Source organism: Martes martes (assembly GCF_963455335.1).
Source record: "Martes martes genome assembly, chromosome: 11".
Classification (NCBI taxonomy): Eukaryota; Metazoa; Chordata; class Mammalia; order Carnivora; family Mustelidae; genus Martes; species Martes martes.
In genome coordinates this window covers 101,847,218-101,870,700 of record NC_137899.1, presented here as the reverse complement: position 1 = coordinate 101,870,700, position 23,483 = coordinate 101,847,218, and the positions used below count along the sequence as shown (strand labels likewise).

General features: G+C 64.4%; 1 protein-coding gene across 1 annotated transcript in view; it reads right to left on the bottom strand.

Annotated features, from left to right (window-relative positions):
- Positions 1–23,483, bottom strand: part of LOC308352521 (SCO-spondin-like) — a gene marked incomplete at both ends in the record, with an annotated part of 67,592 nt that overhangs the window by 16,747 nt on the left and 27,362 nt on the right. The window contains 46 exons of the mRNA XM_080818762.1: positions 864–1,014; positions 1,572–1,702; positions 1,988–2,066; positions 2,198–2,293; positions 2,590–2,807; positions 3,555–3,601; positions 3,713–3,855; positions 3,958–4,085; positions 4,236–4,438; positions 4,581–4,719; positions 5,197–5,313; positions 5,491–5,649; positions 5,791–6,069; positions 6,338–6,384; positions 6,558–6,682; positions 6,915–7,045; positions 7,639–7,812; positions 8,172–8,516; positions 8,713–8,759; positions 8,840–8,992; positions 9,251–9,497; positions 9,585–9,716; positions 10,741–10,908; positions 11,070–11,279; positions 11,772–11,927; positions 12,097–12,138; positions 12,264–12,487; positions 12,673–12,833; positions 13,907–14,067; positions 14,432–14,631; positions 14,740–14,836; positions 15,169–15,369; positions 15,631–15,801; positions 15,892–16,083; positions 16,197–16,243; positions 16,763–16,932; positions 17,977–18,056; positions 18,156–18,326; positions 18,453–18,659; positions 18,829–18,881; positions 19,527–19,621; positions 20,899–21,044; positions 21,279–21,410; positions 21,706–21,876; positions 22,030–22,076; positions 23,035–23,287. Of these exons, the coding sequence (XP_080674888.1) occupies positions 864–1,014; positions 1,572–1,702; positions 1,988–2,066; positions 2,198–2,293; positions 2,590–2,807; positions 3,555–3,601; positions 3,713–3,855; positions 3,958–4,085; positions 4,236–4,438; positions 4,581–4,719; positions 5,197–5,313; positions 5,491–5,649; positions 5,791–6,069; positions 6,338–6,384; positions 6,558–6,682; positions 6,915–7,045; positions 7,639–7,812; positions 8,172–8,516; positions 8,713–8,759; positions 8,840–8,992; positions 9,251–9,497; positions 9,585–9,716; positions 10,741–10,908; positions 11,070–11,279; positions 11,772–11,927; positions 12,097–12,138; positions 12,264–12,487; positions 12,673–12,833; positions 13,907–14,067; positions 14,432–14,631; positions 14,740–14,836; positions 15,169–15,369; positions 15,631–15,801; positions 15,892–16,083; positions 16,197–16,243; positions 16,763–16,932; positions 17,977–18,056; positions 18,156–18,326; positions 18,453–18,659; positions 18,829–18,881; positions 19,527–19,621; positions 20,899–21,044; positions 21,279–21,410; positions 21,706–21,876; positions 22,030–22,076; positions 23,035–23,287 (6,846 nt within the window). The remainder of the gene's footprint in view (positions 1–863; positions 1,015–1,571; positions 1,703–1,987; positions 2,067–2,197; positions 2,294–2,589; positions 2,808–3,554; positions 3,602–3,712; positions 3,856–3,957; positions 4,086–4,235; positions 4,439–4,580; positions 4,720–5,196; positions 5,314–5,490; positions 5,650–5,790; positions 6,070–6,337; positions 6,385–6,557; positions 6,683–6,914; positions 7,046–7,638; positions 7,813–8,171; positions 8,517–8,712; positions 8,760–8,839; positions 8,993–9,250; positions 9,498–9,584; positions 9,717–10,740; positions 10,909–11,069; positions 11,280–11,771; positions 11,928–12,096; positions 12,139–12,263; positions 12,488–12,672; positions 12,834–13,906; positions 14,068–14,431; positions 14,632–14,739; positions 14,837–15,168; positions 15,370–15,630; positions 15,802–15,891; positions 16,084–16,196; positions 16,244–16,762; positions 16,933–17,976; positions 18,057–18,155; positions 18,327–18,452; positions 18,660–18,828; positions 18,882–19,526; positions 19,622–20,898; positions 21,045–21,278; positions 21,411–21,705; positions 21,877–22,029; positions 22,077–23,034; positions 23,288–23,483) is intronic.

Below are 23,483 nucleotides of genomic sequence, written 5' to 3'. Positions count from 1 at the left end.
GGAAGTGACTCCCCAAGTTCACCAGCAGGGCAGACTAACAGAAGCCTCCTGGAGAGAGTCCTCAGGCCAGTGGAGGACAGGGCTCAGACCCACCCTGCCCCCCTACCCCTCTGTCCCCAGAGGCAGACTCTACACACAGGCTTGCTGCCAATGTCACTTTATTTGGGAGATGTTGGTATCAGGGCAAGGAGTGGGAGGGTCGGTACAGGAGGAGGGGTTCAGTGCCTCTGAGCCCTGTGATGGCATGAAGGTTGGAGGCAGCCTCGAACAGCGGAGCCCTCAGTGCTTTGAGAAATCCCCTCCTGGAGGACAGATGAGGGGGACAGGCACTAGCAAGGAGGCAGTGGCCAGGAGGCCCGGAAGGGATGCGGCAAGAGGGAGGGCAGTGGCGCAAATTGGCAGGAGAGGAAGACCCTCCGGGAAGAAGGCCCGAGAAAGGCCAGCTCTTGCTCTGCGCTCCACCGCGGCCGTGTCAGCGGCCCTGCACCTGTTTCTCGCACTTGGCCCAGTGTGGCCTCGGGCTCCTAACGAGAACCAGGCACCTCTCACACCTGCGCTCTCACCAAACCCTCCCAACAAGCCTGTGCACGTTGTCAGCCAGGCGGTGAGGCCAAGGTCACGGACGCTCGGCAACGAAGGAAGAGACGGGCTGCTAAGAGGCCGCCCTGACGGACTCCAAACCCCCAAGCGTGCGTATGATTGCAGAAGAACCCAGCGAGAGAGCCGAGAAGGGGAAGGGAGCGCGTCAGAAGGGATCAAGAAGGAAGAATCCCGCCGGGGCCTGCGAGTTGGGAAACGGGTCGCCCCCCAGAGCCCCCCCCCCGCCCCCGCCCCCGCCCCCGCCGGGCCCCGCCCAGACCCACCGAGGCAGGCGCTGCACTGGCAGCTGCGGATGGCGGGCAGCACCACCGGCTCCGTGCGGCCGCCGGGACAGCGCAGGGTCAGGACCCGCACGGGGCTCTCGGGGTCCAGGTTGTAGCTGCAGCATTCGCACTGGCTCTGCAGGTACGGCTCCTGCGGGGGGGCGTGGCTGAGCTGGGGCGGGGCCAAACGCTTTTGCTCAAAACACCGGTCTTCCCTCCTGCCGCCTTCCCCAGCCGGCGGGCGGGCGAGATCCCAGCACTCCTCGCCCAGCAGGCAGCCAAGTGGGGGAGGTGCAGGGTTGGGCCTTCTGGGTCCGAGGAGAGCAAGTGCGGGGCAGAGCTCCGTCCGTCCTCTGGGACGTGCTCATGACGCCTTGCCAGGAATGTCTGGGACGAGGCTGTGTGTCACCGGTCTGGCTGGGCTGTGATTTCAGAGCCTAATTTAGCTCCTAATGTATGCCTTTCCTGTTCGTGTCCTGGTAGACCCACAGCAGGAGAAGAGGCCCCTGGCAGGGGTGGAGGCCTGCAGTAGGCGAGGGAGCCCAACCCGGGGGGAGGGTCACAGGGCCAAGCAGCAGGCGGAGGCCACCATCGTGGTGAAAACTCAGCCCTGGCTCTGACCGCATCTCCTTGAGATTGACCGGGTCCCTGCCGTCCCCAGGATTTGCCCAGGCCTAGGCCCACCGTGGGAGGCCCTCAGGGGCGCACCTCAGGCATGACGTTGGTGCTGGACGGGCAGTGCCCACTGCAGTAGCTCACTTCTACCTTGTCCAGGCGGCAGGGGCCCTTGGTGAGGTTGCGCAGCTCAGTGAGATGCCGGCAGGAGGCTGACTGCTCCTCTGTGGGGGGGTGGAGGGGGGGATGGAGTGCAGGAGGTGGGGGCAGGGCACAGAGTGAAGGCCAACAGAGGGGACTCTGTGTGAAGGGGACAGCAGCGTGTGGACCTGAGCGCCATCTGTGGCTGTTGGGGCAGGGGTGGCCAGGCACCATGAGGCAGCACTGGGGGTCTCGGCTCGGCAGATCCCCATGGCAGGCAGCACTGAGGAAGGCAGGCCTCCTAGGGTGGGCATGGGGGGAAGTCTGGGAGAAGGGCCCAGAGCAGGGAGAGGCACAGCGGGAAGTACCCCAGGTCCCCCGCATACCCAGAGTCTCTTGGCGGCAAGTGGGACAGCAGCTCCCTGGTTCCTGCACCGTCACCTCACCCTGCAGAGGGAGTGGTCCCCAGCCCCCTCAGGAGGATGGCCCCAGGACCCCCTAAGACCCGCCTCTGGGGAGCGACCCAGGAAGGAAGCCAGGGAGCCGCTCTTCGAGGGCAGCGGGCTGCGGGTGGGTACCTGGGCACAGGTGAGGGGGGGGCAGTGCTGGGTGCAGACACTCCTCCCACGGAGGCAGCGGCAGCTCTCACAGGCTTCCCGCCATTCGGATCCAGGCTGCGGAGAGGGGAGGAGAGGTTCCTCTCCAGCTTCGTCTCCAGCTCTCTGCCGGTGAGACTTTTCTACACTACTCCCCCCTCCCTGAAACCAGCTGCCAGAGACTGGAGTCAGCGATCGGAGTCTCAGGAGGGAGGTGGGCTGATGGAGCCCAGAGACTGCCCCAGTGGGATGGCCCATGGCCCGGCAGGGGCAGCGGCTGCTGCAGGATCGGATGTAGGGGGAGGAGCCCTGGGACAGGAGGGAGGCCTGGGTGGAGGAGGGCTGGGTGGCAAAAAGGGGCTGTGGTGTCTCACCGGGTGGGAATGCCCATGGCGCCAGCACTCGCAGCGGTCCAGGGGCACGCAGTGGCCCTCATGGCTGCGTAAGTGCCCATGCCGGCACACGCACCCCGGGGCCTGCCCCATGGGGCAGGTGCCCCAAGTCTCTGTGGCGTTGGGCTCCCGGCAGGTCCGCTCACATGGCCCCAGCTCCCCAGGAGGCACCTGCTGCCACATTTGCCCGGAAGGGCACTCTGCCAGGGAAGACCCCACCCACCCCCACCACTCAGGTCAGCCCTGGGTCCAGGCTTGATTCTCCCCCTCTCTCACACCAGGCACCCCTAGAGTCCCTCCTCCCTCCTCTAGTGCTGCCCCCTCGGCTCCAGCAGCCTCTGCACTTCCAGGCCTCCACGCACAGCCCTCTGCCCTTATCCGCCTTTTCAAATACCAGCAGGGCCTAACTCGCATCTTGCCTTCTCCAGGAAGCCGTCCCTGACTAGTCTTGTCCACCTTGACCTCTCTCCTTTGGGCACTGAGTCCCCATCCTGTGGGTGCAGCCTGCTTGTCAGTGGGCCAGAAACAGTCTCCTGTCTCTGTTCTGGCGGGTGAGTCCGCCCTCAGCAGCCAGGCTTGAGCGCTCAAGGCTCACCTTTCCTGTGTGTCTCTGAACCCACACAGAGCCCAGTGGGCCAGGGCTGGGCCCAGATAAGCCCTTAGCAAAGCCTGTTGACTGTGACCAGATGGGGGCAAAACAGCACAGGGCAGACCCCAAGGGGACTGCTGGAATGGGGACTGCCAGGCAAGGGTCCTATTTTAGCTCACCGTCTCAACCTTTGCTACCTCCTCTGCAGGAAAGGAACCCTCCACTTCCTGCATTGCTCACAGCCCTGCTCTGTGCTTGCACAGGAATGCCGCCTGCACCGTGTGGACAGAGCAGGGAAGGGACAGCATTGCCCCCTGGCTTTGGAAGGACCGCAGGGGCCTGGACAGCCACATCTCACCGTGACAGTCAGCTGGAGAGCAGTTGAAGGCTCCATCTCGGCAGATACTGGGAAGACAGAAGCTTGGGTTCGGATGCCTCCCAGGCCCTGCTTCCCACCCCCGCTCTCAGCAGCCCTGCCCTCCACCCCCTCCCCACCCCCACCCCCCTGGCCCTCACCAGCGGGTACAGTTCCAGGCCAGCACAGTCCCTGGGGGAAGCTCCCGGGCCTGCTCCTCAAGGGGCAAGGTCAGGCCCCACGGCAGAGAGACCTGGGCGCAGGGGCACGCAGCGGGCGGCACACACGTGCCATTGTGCAACAGCTGGGGTAGTGCAGGCTGCAGTTAGACTCAGACCCACTTCTCCTCCTCCCCCCACCTGCTGGCTCCGCACCACAGGACTGGGGACACGGCACCCAGACGTACCTGCTGTCCGGGGCAGCCGCAGCCCAGCTGGCAGGGTTCCTGCGTGCAGTGGGCACCAGGCTGCAGATGCGAGCAGAGGCGTGGGCACATGGTGGCACAGGCTCTGAGCACCTGGCCAGGTGGGCAGTCTGCGGGGGAGCACAGACAGTGGGATGGAGTCCCGGGGAAGGGACTGCCTCACCACTGGCCCCCTGCCCTGGCTAGCACCAGATGGGACCGGGGGGCCTAGCTCAGCCGCCCCAGAGGGAAGGGCGGGTACCCACCACCCGGGTGCTCACCAGGGCAGGGCTGCAGGTTACATCCCTGCTGTTGCTCTGTGTCCTGGGCCTCACATGGGCCCCCTGCAGGTCCCTCCTCGCAGCTCCGATGCCGCTCCATGGTGCCCCCACCACAGGGAGCAGAGCAGCTGCTCCAGGCTGACCAAGGCCCAAGGACTGGGCACTCGCGGTGTGGGCACATCAGGGACCCATTGAGACAGGTGCTGTGGACAGGAGTCAAGGGCACGAGTCAAGGGAAACAGAGCCTTTGTTTCCCAGGAATGCCCATAACACTGACCTGCCCCAAGCCTCCCACCCACAGCTCCCTAGCACGGCCCTCCCCCAGCCACCAGCAGGCAACCATACCAGTTTGTGCAGCCCAGCTGTGCCATCTCGCCGGGGGCCACCACCCATGAGGCATTGGGGCTGGGAAGGCCACAGCGGCAGGAGGAGATGGGCACGCAGAGCCCATCCTGGATCAGCTGGCCAGGGGGGCAGCGGCAGCCTGGGGTGGGGGTGGGGAGGACAAGCAAGATTCCAGCTCCAGCAGTCACACGAAGGATCCCTGGTTCCCTCCGGCGGCCAGTTGGAGTCCAAAGCCTCAGACTGATGCCGGAGCACCCTCCCCCACTCCCCAGTCCCCACTTGACCTGGTATCCACACTGTTTCCACCAAGGGAGCACAGGAAGGGGTCGCTCTAGCCCGCCCTGTGTGGGCACTACCCCAGGGACCCCTGAGGCTGTCTGAGAGTGTCCTCATGGACAGAGCCCGGCTTGGCTGAGGCTCGCTCTATGCGAGAGCCTCACTCGCTTGCTGAAAGTGACCCAAGGATCCACTCCCTGCCCTATAACCCACGATCCGGTATACGAGCACACCCCGCCCACAGGTCTCCTGCTCTCTGGCAGCAGGAGGCAGCGAAGCGGGCTGCCCTGGTCAGAGGCCCTAGGGGCCCCAGGCTGGGTTGCTGGCATGGCCTGGCCACCTGGGCGGCACGGTCCCTGCAGACACTGCACGCGGTCCCAGAGGTCAGCACAGCTTCTGGGACACCGGTTGGCACAGTCAAGGGTGGGCACGGTGTCCCGGGCTTCGCAGCTCTCCCCTGAGGGCCGGAACGTAAATGTCTGTGTTGGGGGCCAATGCTCAGGCCCCAGGACAGCACCTTGCCCTCCCCCGACTGCCTCCAGGAGCAGAGGCAGCACTGCCCCCGCCCCCGCCAGAGCTATCTTGTGCCACACAGGCCCCCGCCCCTCCCCCAGATGCCGTCACGGGGGGTTACCTGGGCAGGGCCCCACGTTGCAGCTCTCAGTCTGCGCCCATGGCCCCTGGCAGCCCCCTCCAGGGGGGCCCCCTGCCTCTCTCCAGCGCAGTCGGAATCCCCCACTGCAGGGCACCTGGCAGGCGCTCCAGGGCCCCCAAGGGCTCCACTGGCATAAGTCTGGGGAGATAAAATGGAAGTCAGAATCCAGTGCCCACCTGCCCTCTGCCTCTCGCTTCCAGCCCAATAAACAGCATGGCCCAGCCCTACTCTCATTTCAGGCTCCCTCCTGCCCTGTTGGTCTCTGCCGCTCCTCATTACCATGGCAGGCCCTAGGGTCCGGGCAGAGGCGTTGCTGGCTGAGTGGTGCGGTGCAGAGCTCTGGGTCCCCAGCCCATGGCCTCCCCGTCTCAGGGTCCAGACACAGGCGATGGCGGTGCTGCTCTGAAGCCAGCCAGGGGGCCAAGGTCGGGGAGGGGCCAGCTGGGTGCTGAGACCGGCGCTCCTCTAAGGCAGTCCTGGAGGCAGGGGCTAGCACGCCAGCAGGCAGGCAGGGCCCACAGGGTGACCACTCGGACCACCCACTCAGAGGCAGAAGACCTAGGAAGGGCAGCGAGTGGGCACCGTTCCCAGGGACCCGACCCCAGACCACAGACCCCAGTGGATAGGGAGGGAGGAGCCCAAGTTATGACCAGGAAGGGCTGGAAGTGGGAAAGGCTGTAGCAGGTGTCGGAGCTAGGGTAGGGGGGCCCACAGTCCTGGTTTGCCTGGGACTGTCCGGGTCCTAGTACTTAGATTTCCAGACTCGGGAACCCCCCCGCCAGTCCCAGGCAATTGGGGACAGCTGGTCTCCCAAGTGCAGAGTTACCGTGACAGCCCTGGCTGGTGCACTGCAGCTCCCCGTGCTGGCACTCACTGTGGGAGGGGTGCTCAGGGTAAGACTGGTGATGCAAGACTCAGCCCAGAGCAGTGGGTGGGGGGCTGATGGGAGGTGACCCAAGCCCGATGAGATTAGGGTTGGACTGGGCCCTGGGGGATTTCCCTGTGGGGCCTCCTGCTCGCCCCCATTCCCTGCCCCCATCGCTCACCACTCCTTGCAGCCCAGGCGCAGGCGTTCCCCGGGGGCCAGGGTCAGCCTGGCTCCTTCCCCTGTGAGGTGCAGGCAGCTACACTGCTCGGGGGGAATGCAGCCCCCCGCCTGCTCCAGCAGCCCCTGACAGCAGAAGGGGACATGGGGATGGGGCTGTGTGGCAGCCATCTCTGTACATCCCCTAGCGCCATACCGTGTCTGCTCACGGCTGGTGCACGCGATAATTTGCCGGGCAAATGGGTGGGCACGTGGGCACGAGGCCGAACGTGAGGGACTCCTCGGAGGCATCGTGCAGAAGGGACGGAGTGCGGCAGGCTCCCCTTCTCCTGGGGCATCCCCCAGCTCCACCCCTCACCTCAGGGCAATAGCAGCCGGGCTGGCAAGGCGGCAGGTCCTGGCAGAGCCGATGGCTCAGGTGTGTGGTGCAGAGCCCAGCGCAGGGGGAGCCACAGGCCTGGAACTCAAAGGGAGGGGTGCAGCTGTCCCCTGTTGGGGAACAGAGCTGGTGGGAGGCTGTCCAGAGACACCATCCACCGCCCAAGCCCAGAGCACAGAGTACACGATCCCCTCGGGCCCCCTGGGGGTCTCCCTGTAGGAGTGCAAGCCTGCCCCCGTGCTGCCCTAAGGACTGTTTGGTGTCACCCCATCGAGCGCCCACTCGGTCCCCAGGGTGGCCTCTAGGGAGGGTCCTGATGGTTGGGGCTCCGAGAGCCAGGTGGCTGCGTGGAGGATGGGGCCCTCGGGGAGCAAGGGGCCCGGCAGGTGCTCCCGGGGTTGGCAGATGGGAGACAGGAGGGTGGCTACCACAGGACGTGAGCAGGACCTCCTGTGCCCCAGGTGCGGGTCCAAGGGGACAAAGCCTGCAGCTCCCAAGCGGGGAAATCACAGCGGAGCCGGGAGGGGAGAGGAGCATTGGGACTCGAGAGGAGCTGCGGGTGAGGCGGACGAGTAACTGGGCTGCGGAGGGCAGGGGTCGGTGCAGGCAAGGACACCTGCTCTGAGGGCCTGGGGCATGGAGAGGAGCCAGGAGGCCCTGCCAGGGCTCAGCTGTCTGGCTTCTCGCACCCGGGGGGCCTCACCTGAGCAGTTGGTGGCGGGGCAGGGCCGGAAGTGGCCGTCCAGTCGCGTGCAGGCAGAGCCCTCCCCGGTCCGGCCCGCTCCAGGCGCCGGGCCCTGGTGCCGGTAGCGCTGCTGGACCAGCACCTGGCAAGAGCACTGCGTCCAGCTGCTCCAGCTGCTCCAGATGCATTCCTCTAGGGACCAAGGTGGGGGGATGCGGCCAGGCTCCTCCAGCCTCTCCCCTCCTTCCCCTCCCCTCCACTCCACTCTCACCCCTGTCCCAGCCAACACCCTGCACAGGAAAAGGGCAAAAGAGAGCCAGGAATTCAGACAAGTCCAGTTCGCTGTGTCCCCTGTAACCCAGGGGCAAGGGGGATGTCCCAGTGAGCTCAGAAGGAGAGATAGTGAGAAGAGGAAAGAGCTAGACAAAGCACTGGGGAGATAGCTCTGTGTTTGGGGGAGGAAATCTGGGCTTTGGGGAGCCACGTTACTCCCTGAATTTTCCCGAGGCGGGAAATCAGGGCAGGGGGCTTTTGCTGCCCAGTGCACTCACCCAGGCAGGGCCCCGGGTAGCAGGCCTGGGTGTCCAGGTGGAGGAATGTGCCATTGCAAGTGTGGTCGGCTTCGGCCAGGGGGCAGGGGCAGGACCCAGAGCGGGAGGCCAGGCCTGGGCCACAGCTGCGGGAACAGGGCCCCCACGGGCCCCAGGAGCATGCCTCCAGCAGCCCCGGGCAAGGCTGCTGTCCACAGCGCTGAGTCTGTGTGTCAGGGCCCACGCAGGGGGTCCCCCTGTGGCTGGGGGCCGAGCCCATGCAGACCCGGGCACGAACCTGGTTTCCACCTCCACAGGAGACAGGACATTCAGACCAGGGGGACCAGAGCGTCCAGGCCCCGGGTACTGTGGGAGGGCACAGGTGAGGTTAGAGAAGCCGGAGGGAGCAGAGGTCCCGAGGGCTGGTTGGATCCTTCATGGCAGAGGGGGTGGCAGCACCTCCCTTCCTTCCCTCCTGGGAGGGAAATGCGATACGGAGCAAGCAAATGGCTGCCTGAGGCTAGAGGGGGGGGGGAGGGGGGACTGGGATGAAACCCCAAACCTGCACACTCAACGTCTTCACATATGATGCTCTCTGGGGTGCAGGAGCTGAGGGGAGGAACCCGGACTCAGGTTTGTTGTCCTCCAGCAGGACCTGACAGACCACCCCGCTCCTGCCCCAGGCTTACCACTGTCGGCATTCGCCCTGCAGCCAGCTGTCCCCCAGGGTGTGGAGGCGGGCACCCTGCAGGCACAGGGGTGGGCACGGGGGCTGAGGGCAGGGCTGGCTCTGGGACTGCTCCTCTCGACACTCCGGGGCCCATGAGCCCGATGTGGAGGACCTGGGTGGGGCCGAGGGCAGAGAAGCTGATGGCCCCGGGGCCTTCATCACTCCTCCGGCTCCTGGTGACACACCTGACAGGCAAACCGAGGGGCTAAAGAAAGCAAGGATAACCAGGGACAAAAGCTGGGGCCAGGGCACAGAGGGTGTGCCACCGGGGGGCAGGATCCAGGAGCTCTGTATCAGAGAGGGAGACTGAGTCCAGGCAGTGGGCGACTGGGGCTGGGGGAGGGGACGCTAGCCTAACCCAGCCCCATACCGGAAGCGGCTCTGCTGCCCCTCAGGCCCACACGAGCGGCTGCAGGGACTCCAGGCTGACCAGCGGCTCCAGGAGCAGCTGGCAGGTGGCGGGCAGGGCTGAGCCGTGCAGGAGAGCCGCCCAGCGTGGCAGGTGCAGGTGCCGCAGGCCTCCTGGTGCCGGCTGCCTGGGGCCCAGCTGTGGCCCCAGGCATCTGTACACTCACAGTGTCCAATCGGCACGCAGCCACCATCCTGCTCCAGGAAGCCTGTTGGGGAGGCAGCCTTCCAGAGCTGTGCTGACACCCGGGTCCCACCTGCCTTCCTACCACACCGTGGCGCCGGGCCCCCCCTACCGTCAGAGCAGCGGCAGCCCGGCTGGCAGGCCTGGTCGACCTGACACGCAAGCCCCTCCTGGAGGTCTGAGCAGCGGCGGGGGCAGCGGTTGGCACAGCTGACCATCTTCATGCCTGCTGGGCAGCCCTCCTCTGAGCAGATGTGAAGGACCAGAGTCAAGAGGAGCTCATTTGCACCGGGGCTCAGAAGCCCTCCGCCTGCCTGTCCGGGAACCACTCTTAACCTCCACGAAACTATACTCTCGCCCTTCTCCCCACGTTGGTAACCATGGAAACATGCGGCCTTGGGGAGACTCCTGGGATTGGGATGTTCTGCAAGACAGGGAGTCCCTCTTACCTACCTGGGGGTCCCAGCACCCAGCCTAGAACCCAGTAAGTGTCTGAGCTGGACTGAATTTGTGCATCTAAGAACATGCTCACCTACACGTGTCCAGCTGGAGGGGTAGGAGGGCGGAAGGTCTTAGAGTAACCAAGGTCCATGGGGTGGGGGAGCTCAGAAAGACCAATAAGTGGGTTAGTGGGTGACTCAGGGGGTTAAAGCCTCTGCCTTCGGCTCGGGTCATGATCTCAGGGTTCCGGGATGGAGCCCCGAATCCGGCTCTCTGCTCAGCAGGGAGCCTGCTTCCCTTCCTCTCTCTCTGCCTGCCTCTCTGCCTACTTGTAATCTCTGTCTGTCAAATAAATAAATAAAATCTTAAAAAAAAAAAAAAACTCTCTTAAAAAAAAAAAAGAAAGAAAGACCAATAAGGACCAATAAGGAGCCGAAGCTGGGCGGGGCGTGTCTGGCTCCGCCCCCACGCCAGGAGCAGGCGCGCTCCTGACTGTAACCCTCAAATCCTCTGGAAATCTTGCCTGGGCTGGGGCTGGGTGATCCTTCGGGAGCTGGGAGCTGGAGGGTGGGCAAAACTGGAAGAACGAGTTCTAGTGCAGGGTGGAGGCAGGCAGGGGCATGGATCCTAGCAGCTCAGCCTCGGCCACAGCGAGTTCCCGAGCAGCGCCCGCATCCCGCCATCTACCCCTGCGGGGCCCCGGTTTTCCCAGCTGGTCACTGAATGTCCCCATCACGAGGTGTGGTGGGAGTTGAACTAGGGGTGGGATGGGAAGAGCTGTGCAGAGTGCAAAGGCCACCAGGGATGCCATGTCCCCACCGCCATACCACAGGGCAAGGGATTGCAGAGCCGAGCGTGGTGCCTCTCCCCAACACAGGGGGCGCCCCCATTCTTGGGTGGGGGGCTGGAGCAGCTGCGGCTCCTCAGGGATCGGCCCCCTCCACAGCTCCGGTCACACCAGGACCAAGGACTCCAGCGTGACCAGCCTCCAGGCACTGCATGGCAGAGAGAAGGGCCACATGAGGGATCTGGCCCAGGCACAGCCCCCCCCCCCACCATGTACCAGGAGACCAGGACAGGGTCCCACCCTAAGACAGAAGTGCCACAGGGAGGGGCCAGGGAAGGGCATGCACTGGTCCCCAGCAGCCCTCCTCACCCGGGCAAGCCCGCAGGTTGCAGAAGCGGTGCTCCTGGTAAGCGGTGAGGATGTCAGGGCACCAGTGCCCGCCAGGCCCCGGGGGACGGTAGGCCCGCAGGCGGCGCTGCTGGCCCACCCCGCAGCTTCTGGAGCAAGGTTCCCATGGGGCCCAGGAGGTCCAGGAACAGTTTCCAGCCACACAGCCAGGGCTGGGGCACAGGGGTAGCTCTGCGGGCGGGGACAGGACAGGACGGAAGGACAGGACGGAAGCTGGAGCCAGCCTTGACTCCCCCGCCTCAGCCCCAGTGCAGACCCCCGCATCACCCGGGCCACCGGGCCCGCCTCCAGACCTTCGGGGTCCTGTTTCGGATCTGATACTGGCTGCTGTGGGGGTTTGGCAACTAAGACTCAGGGGGCCACAGTCCCAGACTCACCAGGATGCTGAGGGATTTGGATGGGAATTTGGGAGATGACTGGCCCATGTGGGTAGGGCTCCCCATCAGTTGCTTGGGCTGGTTCAGAGCACCCCGGGTCCAGAGTCACACATGGACTCCTGACTCGACATCAGTATTTGCTTCAAGGGTATTAGATGTTGGGGTTGGAAGGTTGGACATGGCTTGGGGGTCAGACTGAGCTGCTGGAGGGAGGATGCTGGGCTTAGAGAGGATGGCCGGGGTTCGGACATGGATCAGGATCAGAGGTCAAGGCTGGAAGGCGCACCTGTGCAGGAGGGCAGGTTGCAAGGGCGCTCCTGGGAAGGGTCCCCGCTGGTGCAGTTTGCCAGGCAGAGGCGAGTGCGGCTGCGCCAAGCAGGGTGGGTGGGGTCTGTGCAGGTGTGAGAGCAAGGGGACCATGGGGACCATGGGCCCCAGCCGCCTGCAGGGAGAGGAGGGAGAGGCATCTCCTGTTGAGTCAGCCCTGGGCTCCTGGCTTCCCAGAAAGCAGGGCTGGGGAGGGAGGGGGCTCTGGGCTTGTTTTCCCAAAAGGTGGCCATGTGTGAGGGGTACGGGCAGCCTGGGGCTGGGACCCATGGAGTCTGGGCTACCTGGAAGACTTGTCACTGGCTCCACTGTGGACCCTCCAGCCCCTGTACCAAAGGAAAGCCAAGTTCTAAGCCCACCACTACCTGATTCAATCCTTCCCTCCACTGGGTCTCCCCTGGACCGTCCAGGCCCCGAGCACAGCCAGACTAACCCTTCCTGCTTCCCTCACCTGGGCAGTCTGGGCTGGGGCAGTACTTGAGGTCCTGGAGGGGCCCTCCGCAGCCCTGGCTGCCTGGAGCGGGGGAGGGCCACACACACTGGCGGCTGCGGGTTCGGGTGCCCAGCCCACCACAAGAACGGGAGCATGGACCCCATGGCCCCCAAGGACCGAAGCGATCGCTAGCCTTGGAGCAGTCCCCCACGGAGCAAGACAGCTGCCCATGCACACAGGAGCTGCGGAAAGGCATGGTGGTGAGGGACCGGGCAGGACAGACCCTGGGAGAGAGGGGTGGGCAAGGCTCTCCACCCCGAAGAGTGAAGAGACAAAGCCAAGTTCGGTCTGGCTGGGCTGGGGCAGGGCAGCCAGTGCCGTCCCCTCCCTGGGCTCCAAATGTCCCCCACTCTCACCACCCCCTCACCAGTTCCTGCAGCCCATTCGAAGGCTCTGGCCTGAGCCCAACTCATCCCCAGGCCCAAGGGGCTGACCGCCTTCTCCCAGGATGGGGGGGCGAGCCGCAGGGTCAGCGCCGGCCGTTCCCAGCTCCTGTAGCAGTGCAGCGGTGAGCACGCAGGGGCACTCCTGGCAGGGTGGGAGCAGAGGGGAAGGGGCCATCGCACAGGCCCAGGGTGGCTCCCTGCACCCAGGCACTGCCGCAAAGGGGGCCGGGGAGGAGGGGCATGTGAGGTTGCGGGGTCCCCGGAAGAGCATTCCCCAGAGCAAGTGGGACTCTCTGAGTCGCAGGCATGAACGTGAGAGCTAGTGGCCTGTAAGCTTGGCCCGAGACGGCTTTCCTGCATACAGCACTTAGCTAGGACCCAGGCAGGGTCAGCAGAGGCCCTTATGGGGTGGGACTTGGAGGGGTCAGGGAGGTGGAAAGAGCCTCAGCCAGGAATCAGACCCCGGGTTCCTAGCTTTACGGTAACTGTGTCCCTTTCCTTCCCTCTGGCTCGCGGAGCAGCACCAGCTTTATGTCAAGCAGGTGGCTGCTCAGACCCTGCTGGGCATGGCATTCTGGAACTCTGGGTGGGAGCAGCCACTGGACACTGGCTTCAGGATTAGGATTAAAGACCGGGAACGAAATCCCCACGCATCTGGAGAGCTCAGCAGAGCACAGCGGCACCCGCCTGCTGCCTGGACCCCATGGCAGGAGACCAGGAGTCTGGGGCCAGGCAGAGCCCCGGTGAGGGTACGTTTCCCCAGTGTGGTGACGCACGGGGGCAGTCAGGACCCACAGTTCCCGGCTGCGGCCTCACTGGGAAGCACAGGGCGTGGCAGGAAACTACCCTGGGGGGCAGGGGGAGCACCCGGCCACACGCCAGTCACGGGTGGCTCCACGCTGGACGCCGTGTGGGAGCCGGGCGCCAGGGAGAGCCACTGCGGAAGAGCTGGAGCCCAGGCCAGGCCCCGTTCCGGGAGCCGGTGACATCCTGCGGCGGTGTCACCCCAGCTATCCACGGCCTGACCCACTGGGCAGCTGAGGCTACAGATGCTACAGAGGCCGAACACTTGCCTGGGGTCACGTGAGGAAGCGGGGCGCTGTCCAGAGGACAGGGTCTGCAGGGGTGAGCGGCTGCAGGTGAGAGGGAGGAAAGGCCGTGGAGGGGAGGGGAGGGAGGGGGCGGCCTTGGGCTCTGTTCTGCGTGGGTTCTGACCTGGACACAGGACGAGCGGTGCTGGAAGGTGCCCATGGGGCAGTGGCAGCCCTCCTCGCAGCCAGCAGAGAAGCAGCCAACGTGCTGAGTGATGTGGGCACAAGAGAAGGGGCACCCCTCGCCGGGCAGGCACTCCCGGTATAGACGTCCGGCCGGGCAGCCTGCTTCTGGGGCAACGCTTGGGTCAGGGCCCAGATCCGGCCCGTGCTGCCCGCGGCACTTACTTCTATACCCACCCCACGCCCCCACGACCTGCTTCCTCACCCCAGCGCCCACCCTCCCATGGCTCCCCAGTTGTGCCCTCGAGAGCCTCCCTGGGGTGTGCCCCTCTGGACCAGTGTCACACCCTCCTACAGGCTCCCCTCCCTGAATCTGGCTACTTCCTCCTGCACTTGCCCCAGGGAGAGGGCAGCCCCCAGGGATGGGATGAAGAGGTCAAAGGCACCCCTGAGTCCGCGTCAAAGACCAACGTGGGAATCCAACTTAAGTTAGAGCGTCAAGAGCAGAACCTGGGTTGGGGCTCACCTCGGCAGACCTGGGTGTGGCAGGTGCGGCTCTGGCGGGCAGGCCCGGGGCAGGGGGGCCGGGCACATCTCCGGGAGCGGAGTTGCTCCCCCCCTCCGCAGGAGACACTGCAGTCTTCCCAGGGACCCCAGGAATCCCACATCCCAGGACCAGGGCAGCCAGGCACCTCCCGGCACTGCAGGGTGCCCTCCATACAGGTGCTGGAGACAGGGAGGGGGACTTCAGAAGGCAGGACCCCGGCCACCTCCCCCCAGGGCCCTACTGCCCAGCTCGGCAGCCTACTCCCCACCCTGCTTCCCTGGGCTCACCAGTTGTCACAGGGCCCAGTCACCACCTCTCCGGGTTCCAGCTTCTCCCAGGAGCTGAGCCCAGGCCCTGCTGACTGGCTCTGGTTCTCAGGAACCCCTGAAGGCACGAGTGGGGGTGGGACTCCAGATGGCTCCGTGTGCCCCCCATCCTGAGTCCCTCCACCTACCCCACTGCCTTCTACCTCCCTCCCTATCATTCTTCAGCCCCTGGTGCCCCAGATCCTGGGCCTGGGAGATGGAAGCCCGAACCCGGGGCAGGCCCCGGATGCCGTGGGATGTCCAGGAGATGAACGCCCGGAGCATCGGAGGGGACAGGCTGCCTGTCCCCATCCTGCCGCTCCAGGCTGGGCCCCATGGGCAGAGGCCAGGCAGGCAGGCACTGCAGTGCTCTGGGGGGGTCCCTGGGAGAGGGCAAGGGGAAGCACTGACCCATGGCTCCAGGCTGGTAGTGGCAGCGGCAGCGGGCAGGAGGCACACAAAGGCCATCCTGCGACAGCTGGCCGGGGGGACACCCACAGCTGGGCCGGCAGCCCGTCGGACCTGGCTGGCACGTGCTCCCAGGAGACAGGTCCTGGCAGGAGCGGGGACAGGGCCACCCGCATGGGAGAAGACCCTGGCCACCCCCACAGTCTGTGGCAGGAGGGAAGCAAAGACGGTGAGCGCTGAGCGGGGCCCAGCCTGAAGGATCCCAGCATGCAGGTGGGCAGCCCTCTGGCCACGCCCCCCCCACCTGCTCTGGCCTTCCACCTGGCCCCAGGATTACGGGGTGAGTGATCTAAGGGCCACCCCAAGAAGGAAATGACGTGCAGGTGTATACTGGGGTCAACGGTCAGAGGCAGTGTCTCCCTAGCCTTCTAAGGGACCCTCCCAGACCTCTGCAGAAGCCCTCACCTGGGCATTGTGTGGAATTGTCCTGGCAGGGGCGACTCTGCCTGTAGCCCCCAGGGCAGGGCCTGCCTCCCTCAGGGGTGGGGGGCCAGATACACTGCCGGCTCCGCTGGGACTGCCCCAGGCACGGGTCACAGGGAGACCACGGTCCCCATGGGCTCCAGACTCCATCCGCTGTGCCAGGAAGACAGAACCAGCTGTGCCAGGAGGACTCGGAGGCACCCAGCCCACTGAGATTTAAGCAGACTAGTGGGGGCGTCTCACCTGGGCAGTCGGGGGAGCTGGGGCAGGTCTCCTTCTGATGCTGGGCCCCTGCCCCCCCTGCTTCACCAGGGCATGGGGTTCCCCCGTGCTGAGGAGCGGGGCAGGCGCAAGCCCTGGAGCGGGTCCTCGTCTGACCCCTGCAGGGCTGGGAGCACGCTGTCCACTCCGACCACGAACACCAGCCACCCGGCACTGCAGGGGACGACAGAAGGGCCCTGGGGCACAGGCGTGCCTTCCCCAATTCCAGCCCTCTCGGGGGCCCTGGCCACTTTTCCTCGCCTCCCTCCGAGCTGCGACATACGTACCTGGGCAAGGCAGGTCTGTGCAGTTGAGCCTCCCCTCTGAGCAGGTGCTGGGCAGGGCACACAGGCATAGGAAGGAGAGCAGCAGCTCAGCCCTGCCCCTGCCCTCCACGTGCACCCCTCCTAAGCTGCCTCCTCCCTTCCCCTTACCGCCATGCTCCCCTTTCCCTTCAAGGTCTCAGATGCCCCCCTGGCCATTCTCCAGAGCATCTAGACCCTACTCTCTGCCCTATTCAGGGACCCCTCAGCTGTCCCGTGGGCTCCCTGCTGTTGCTGGCCCGTGTGTCCCACTGGGGAATGGCCAGAGGTAGTCTGCTGCTGACAGGGGCCGGACAGTGAGGAGGAACACCTGTCACCCCTCCTTCCCCTCTGAGCACACACCCAGCCTGCCATGTCTCCCAGAGGGCAGACACAGCAAGCTGGCTGCCTCGGTTTTCCCACTCATCTGTGCCTGCCTGCATCTCCTCGGGGATCATGGGAGTCTAACCTGCAGCAGCTGAGACCCAGGAGAGCTCGGGTGCAGCCCGCCCTCCCCCGGGCCCCTGCAGCTGCCCACCAGTCCGCCTCACCAGTAGTTGCAGCTGTCGGGCCCGGGCAGCCGAGCCCCCGGCCGGTGCCGCTCCCCGCTCAGCAGGTCCAGGCAGCCGCAGTGGCTGGGCGGCACGCAGAGGGCCCCGTCGGCGCTCAGCACCTGGCCCGGAGGGCAGTAGCAGCCGGGCTGGCAGTGCCACACGCAGTGCTGGGGGGCCGCAAGGGAGGGCTCGGGTCAGCAGGAGACAGGGCCGAGGGGGCTAGGAGGGGTGCTCTGGGGAATGGGCGCAGAGCCACAGGGGAAAGATGAAGGGAAGGAGGCACGAGATGAAGGAGGCAGAGGGGGCAGACGGGGAGGCCGCCGAGCTCTGGTTCATAGACACTACGTTCAAACACGGTTTCTCCCTCCTCTCCTCCCCAGCGCAGAAGTGGGGACGGGGGACGAGAGCCTGAGAAGGGCTGCTCCGGGTGGCTGGCGGGGGGTGTCCTCCAAATGTGAACCCTGTGGAGGGTTCCATGGGGGACCTGGCCAGTGCCTGGGAACCAAGGCATCTCCCAGACCTCCCTAGAACGTAGGACAGCACAACAGAAAGCTGGATTAGGGCACGGGGTCACCTGGGAAGGAGCTGGGGTCCCCTGGGGAAGCCAGGAGTCAGGCCCAGGCCCTCTTCCCCTCCCTGCTCAGCCCCTGTAGCGTCTCCCTGACCGCTCTCAGACGCCCTCGCAGGGCCTCATGGCACCATCCCTTGGGCATCCCTGATTTGGGTCTGTTCCTCCCCACACTGCAGGCTCCCTGGTGCCATGGGACCCTGTGCGCCTGAGTGCCTCTGTCCCTCTCCATGGTGCTGGCCAGGCGTTGAGGGACGTCGCCCCAACCAGCACACCAATGCATACACGCGTGCACACGTACTCTCACACTCAGGGTCCACACGCTGAAATGCTCGTGGTGTTTAAGATGATCTAGTGGGACGATTCTCCCTTCGTAGGTGTTTATGTTCTTTTTGTAATAAATTTTTAAATTCGGAAAGGAATGAATGGAGTGAATGCAAGGTTGCTGGGTGAGGCTCACTCCAGAGACTCTGGAACAAAGAGGAGTCAGCCTGGTGGCCATGGACCCCACCCCTCCCCACCAGTGTGAGGCGGCCCCAGGCCCGAAGAGGTCATGACCCAAAGCTGTAACCCGCCCTCCTGCAAAAGTAACCCTCGGAGCCAGAGGTCAGGTGGGCATTTGTTCCGAGGGAGCCGGACTCACCACGAGGTCGTCACAGGAGCGAGGACAGGCAGGGCCACATGAACTATACTCGGCCCCCTGAATGGCGGTGCAGTTGGTCACTGGGGAAGGGACAAGAGGGGCTGAGAGCTGTGTGGGGGGCCCACTCCGGCCCATCTCTCCAGAGTGCTCCTTGGCCTGTCCCCCATCCTGGCCGGTACCTGGGCACGGCAGAGCCTGGCAGGCCTCTCCTTGGGCCCGCGGCCCCTCGCAGTAATCCCCCAGGCCCTGGGGTGGAGGCTGATCACAGGCTCGCATCCGACTCCGCAGGCCTCCCCCACAGCTCCGGCTACAGCTGGACCAGGGCCCCCAAGGCCCCCAGCCCCCAGCTCCTGGGATGACAACAAAGGAAGCAGTTCTTGGGGTGGGGGTGTTGGTCAGGGCGGGGGTCAGCCGGTACAAGACAGCGGGTATCCTCAGAGCGTGGAGGGCACCATCCCGGGCACCAGGGGACTCACGGTCACACCCTGGCAGGAGGCAGGGTTCCTCCTCAGCATCGGGGCCTGGGCAAAGAGGGGTAGGCCAGGTTGGTGGGGATGGCAGCGCCAGGACGGACGGGTCCATGGTGGGGGGCCCGGAGCAGAAGCGGTGCCGGTGGCGTCGTGCAGGGCCACAGGAGGCTGAGCACTCGCTCCATGGGGTCCAGGGTGACCACGTGGGCTGACCTGGGGTGCACAGGAGGGAAAGGCAGAGAGGGGACGGAGTGATCGTAGGCTGGAGGCACTAGCCTGGGCAGAGCGCCCCTCCTCCCTTCCCCCTCACTCCAACCAAGCTTTCCTCCCCTGATAGGGAGCTGGCAGGGGGCACTGTCGGGCATGGGGGTCCCCTTCTCACCCTCCTCACAGGGCCAGGAGGTGCAGTCGGTGATAAGCCCAGAAACACAGGAGCTGGAAGAAAACAGCAGAAGGTCATGGTGCTGTCACAGGCTGACGCGTGTTGCCGCAAATTCCTTCATTGATGCCCGAACACCCAGGATTCAGAATGTGACCTTATTTGGTGAAAAGGTCTTCACAGAGGTGCTCGAGTTACAGGGAGGGCACTAGGTTGACCCTGGTCCAGCATGACTTATGTCCTACAAAGGGGACATCTGGACTCAGTGCAGACGTGCATAGAGGGGCAGATGTGAGGAGGGGGCCACGAGGAGGCGGCGGCCCCGGGAAGGCGGCGTGCAGGGGTGCAGCCGCAAGCCAAGGAAGTGCCGAGGATCACCAGCAACCACAGAACAGCAGGGCCTGGAGCAGATTCTGCCCCACAGCCCCCAGCAGGCACCACCCCGCGGACTCCTTGATCCGGGATTTCTGGTCTCCTGAAGTGTGAGAGGACACATCCCGGGTCTGCGGTGCACAGTGGACCAAGATGGGTGGGAAGAGAAAGGATGGGCAGGAAGGGTGCGGGCAGTGGCCTCAGGGAGCGGGACAGCTGCGCCTGGGGGCAAGGGGCAGCTCCATGGCCCCCTGGAGGCCGGCATCCCCTGGTGCTGAGGGGGATAGCAAGGTGCTCACGGGTCACAGCCACGGGTTGGGAGTCCTCACCAGTTCTCGCAGAGACGAAGCACCACACTGCCCGGGGGATAAAGGCGCCCCCCATGGGCACAGGGGCAGTCCTGGGAGGGCACGCACACGTTGTTCTGGAACCAAAAACCTTCCATCATCTTCCGGATTCCAGGTGGGTCTGATCCGGCCTGCTCCCCACAGTCAGAAGCCGGCACCCCCTCCCAGGCTCCCACCCTCCAACGCCACCCACACTCCTTCCACAAACAGCCCTCCTGCTCCCACGGCCACCAGCGGTTATAGGAACCGTGGCAAGGGGTGTGGACCCCCAGTCTCTGGAGCGAAAGACCATCTCTGATTGCAGGATGGGGACTGAACTGTCAAACGTCCCTGGAACCAGCTAACAGAACACGCACCTTACGATGCGTAGGACAACAGTGTTTAAAAAACAATTGCTCATTTCATCAAGAAAATAGAAACTGATGAAATTATACATACACGGAGTTTGGACAAAAGTTGCTACTGTCTTAAAGTTTAAGAAACTGCCACCCAGTAGCACATGATTCAAAGTCAAGTGTACTGAGGTGGGTGCCAGGTCCTGGGAGGCACCACAGCCTTTTACGTACCCTAATGATGAGGCCCGTTATCACCTCAATTTGACAAATGAAGAGACTGAGGCACAAGACTACACAGCCCGAGGTCACAGAGCTCCTAGTAGAAGAGTCTGATCTGAACTCAGACCCCATTGGAGTCTGGCCCCTTGCCCACAGCCCGGGCATCAGCGGCACTTCTCTAAGCCCTCCCCACCGCCCCACAAGCTTCTGTCCAGATTCCATGGCCCCCGCCTCACTTCCTGCCTGGTTCCCACCGCCTTCCAACAGTAGTGCCACCTCCAGCTCCCCACACCCTGCAATCTCGGACAGTGCAGTCAGGACCACCTCCTCCAGGAAGCCCGCTGCCACTGACCCAGCCCCTGCCAGGCTGCCTCCCAAGCTCCACACTATGCAAAGCTCACTTCCTGTGTGGGGATGGTCCTATCTTCATTCTAGGTGCTCTGGTCTGGTTTCCCCAGACTAGAGGCTCCTGGAGGGCAGAGTCTACTTTCTCCCCATGGTGTAACCCCCCTAAGACTAAGCAGACCAGGCGCTCAATAAAAAGCTCATAACGTAAGAGAACAGAGCGCTCAAGTAGGCATGAACCGTAAAGATCTTCTAGACCTATCATCATTTCACAAATAAGAAAAGAGAGGCCCATGGAAACATGAATGTAACTCACGCAGGGTCACCTGCTGGCTGTTGGCAGAGCGGAGCCGTGACCCCTGAATTCAGTGCTTTTCCCTTGATTCTGAAGCCCCATGCCCTTGGTTCTGCCCCTGCCCAGGTCCCATGGAGGTCAGGTCAGGGAAGACACTCACCAGCAGGAGAGTCCCAGATGGGCAGTAACAGCCGGGGAGGCAGGTCTGGTCTGTCCCTTGGGGGGCGCTGAGCTCCGCACAGGAGGCAGGGCCCTGGGCACAGTCCAGCCACCGCTTGCCCCTGGGACACACGCCAGGCACGGGCCCTGGGGACACAGGAATTGACAGCCCAGCCCAGGCACAGTCAACCCTACCCCGGGCTCCCCACCCAGGACAGGCTTTGGTTCTAGGTGTGGCCGGGGTGGGGGAGTCGCAGGAACCCATAGGAGCTCTGGGAGAGGGGTCTCTGGGGTGACAGGAAGAGGTTGACAGGACCCTGGGTTGGGCAGGATGATTATGGAGGGTCGGGGAGCAGTGGGGCAGGTGGGCACAGTCCTCACCAGCACAGGGCTGCAGCCCGCAGGCCGAGAAGTCCACACGGCCATTCAGGCCACCGCCCCGGGTGCGGTTCCGGTAGCCGCCGCCGCAGGGCACAGAGCACGGGGACCAGGGACCCCACTCCCCACTGGGACCTGGGGTGGCATCCAGGTCACTACAGGCCCTACCTCCCATGCCCACCACACCCCCCTCCTCCACCCAGACACCCTAGGGCCCCCCCTTCTCACACCCGCAACATCACGGCCCACCGCAGAAGGTCTCACTCCCTCTCAGCGCGGAGCAGGGAATGACTCTTGGGGCTCTCTGGGGACCTTTCCTGGCATCTTTAAGGATAGATCCTTGCACCTCTCTTGAGGTCTGGGGGAAGTGACTGGGGGTGTTACTGGCTCCTCTCCAGAGGATTCTGGGGGCCTTGGTCCCAGCTCTCACCCCGACATGGCCGCAGGCTGCAGAATTCGGCCTCCATGCTGGGGCCCTGGCACGCAGCACCCCCGAAGGCAGCAGGGGGAGCAGTGCCCGCCCGGAAGCGCCGCCGAAGCCCCACGTCACAACTGCGGCTGCAGACACTCCACGGGGTCCAGGGGCTCCAGCCACAGGCCACTGCCGGGGTAGGGGTGGGGAGGGGCACAGGGGCTGTGAAGCCAGACCAAGCCATCCCCGGGCCCCAGCTTCCCCAGAGCACCATCCTTTATGGCCAGCATCCGCTACAGCCCTGAGGACCGGCCACTGCAGATTCCTGGGCATCGGGGGTACCTGGGCAGGGCTCCGAGGTGCACGACATCTCACCAGAGACGCAGGTGCTGCAGAGAGAGAACCCGTCGGGGCCGCAGTCAGGCCCTGCCCCGTGGGGCTCTGTGCACCTGTCCCCAAGGGGACACAGCCAGCACCACCACGCCCACCGCACAGAAGAGAAACCCGAGGGACGGTCTAGAAAGTAAAGCAAGTTGGTCCGTGTCCCCCTCGAACTTCAGGAGGTGACCGAGGGTTCTCCTCCAGTCCCTCCCACCCAGTCCCGCCCTCCACAGGCTCCCTGACGGCCAGGCACTGTGCTGTCCTTCCTTACTCACTTTGATCAAAGACTCACCTTTACATATTTCATTCTGTCGCTAGTTATTACAGTTTGGAAAGGACTCTGAACAGCTCCTCGGGGCCAGGTAGGAGCGATTTAGAAAGAGAAGACCCTAGCCTGAGTCTCTTGGGAAGAACTGTGCACTTTCCTTCCCTTTTACTTCCCTCCAGCGATTTGAAGCCAACCACTCAAATACATGGAAATTCCAGAAAAAGAATCTAAGAGAGAAAAAGCCGAAGAGAAAGGGGGCAGAGGAGAGGAAGCATGCAGGGGGGGAGTGGGGGCACGGGATTGAGAAGAAAAGGGAATTGAAAGGTAAAATTTAAAAAATGTGGGGCGAAAGGGGGAGGGCGCCCCCTGCTGGAAGAGCCGGTGTCAGCGTCAAGGTTTTTGAGCAGAAATCAAGGGGATCCCAGGTAGGGAAGAACATCCAGGAAAGGGAAGCCCAGGTGACTGGAAGGGAAGGCTAGAAGACCCTCTCCAGCCCCTACTTCCTTCACAAATCACCACACTGATCTGAGCCTCAGTCTCCCCACAGATGCCCCGCCCGGAGACCAGGCTTTGGTATTCCTGGGGCCCAGGCCTGGCACCACGGAGGTGAACCGACCCCCAGGGTGTGTGTCCACGCCTGTCCAGCCCTGGGGCCACCGAGCCCCGTCCCCCACGCTCGCCGGACGCTGGTGGCCTACCAGTTGTTGCAGGAATCCAGCTGAGCCTGTGCTCCCGGGGCGTAGAGCTGCCCACGCAGCTGGCAGGGGCACTGACTGCGGGGCAAGCAGCTGGCGTTGTGCAGGAAGAGACCAGGCGGGCAGGTGCAGCCAGGGGTGCAGAAGCTGGTGCACTCGACCCCAGCGTCCTGAGCCAGGCACAGCTGAGGGCAGGGGCCCCCGTCCCGCTGGCACTGCTCTGCGGAGCGGAACACCATGTCCCCAGGGCACTGAGCTGGACAGGAAGACAGAGAGGGTCTCAGCATGGGCAGGAGGAAAGCGTCAGGAGAGGGAGGGGCGAGAGGAAGCTGCATGCGGGGGACCCAGAGCAGGACCGCGAAGCCAGAGGAAGCCCCTCCCACCTCCCTCCTGTGCAGGCTCACTCCTGCGCCAGGAAAGATTCACAGCTTTGCCTAACCTTGACACAAACA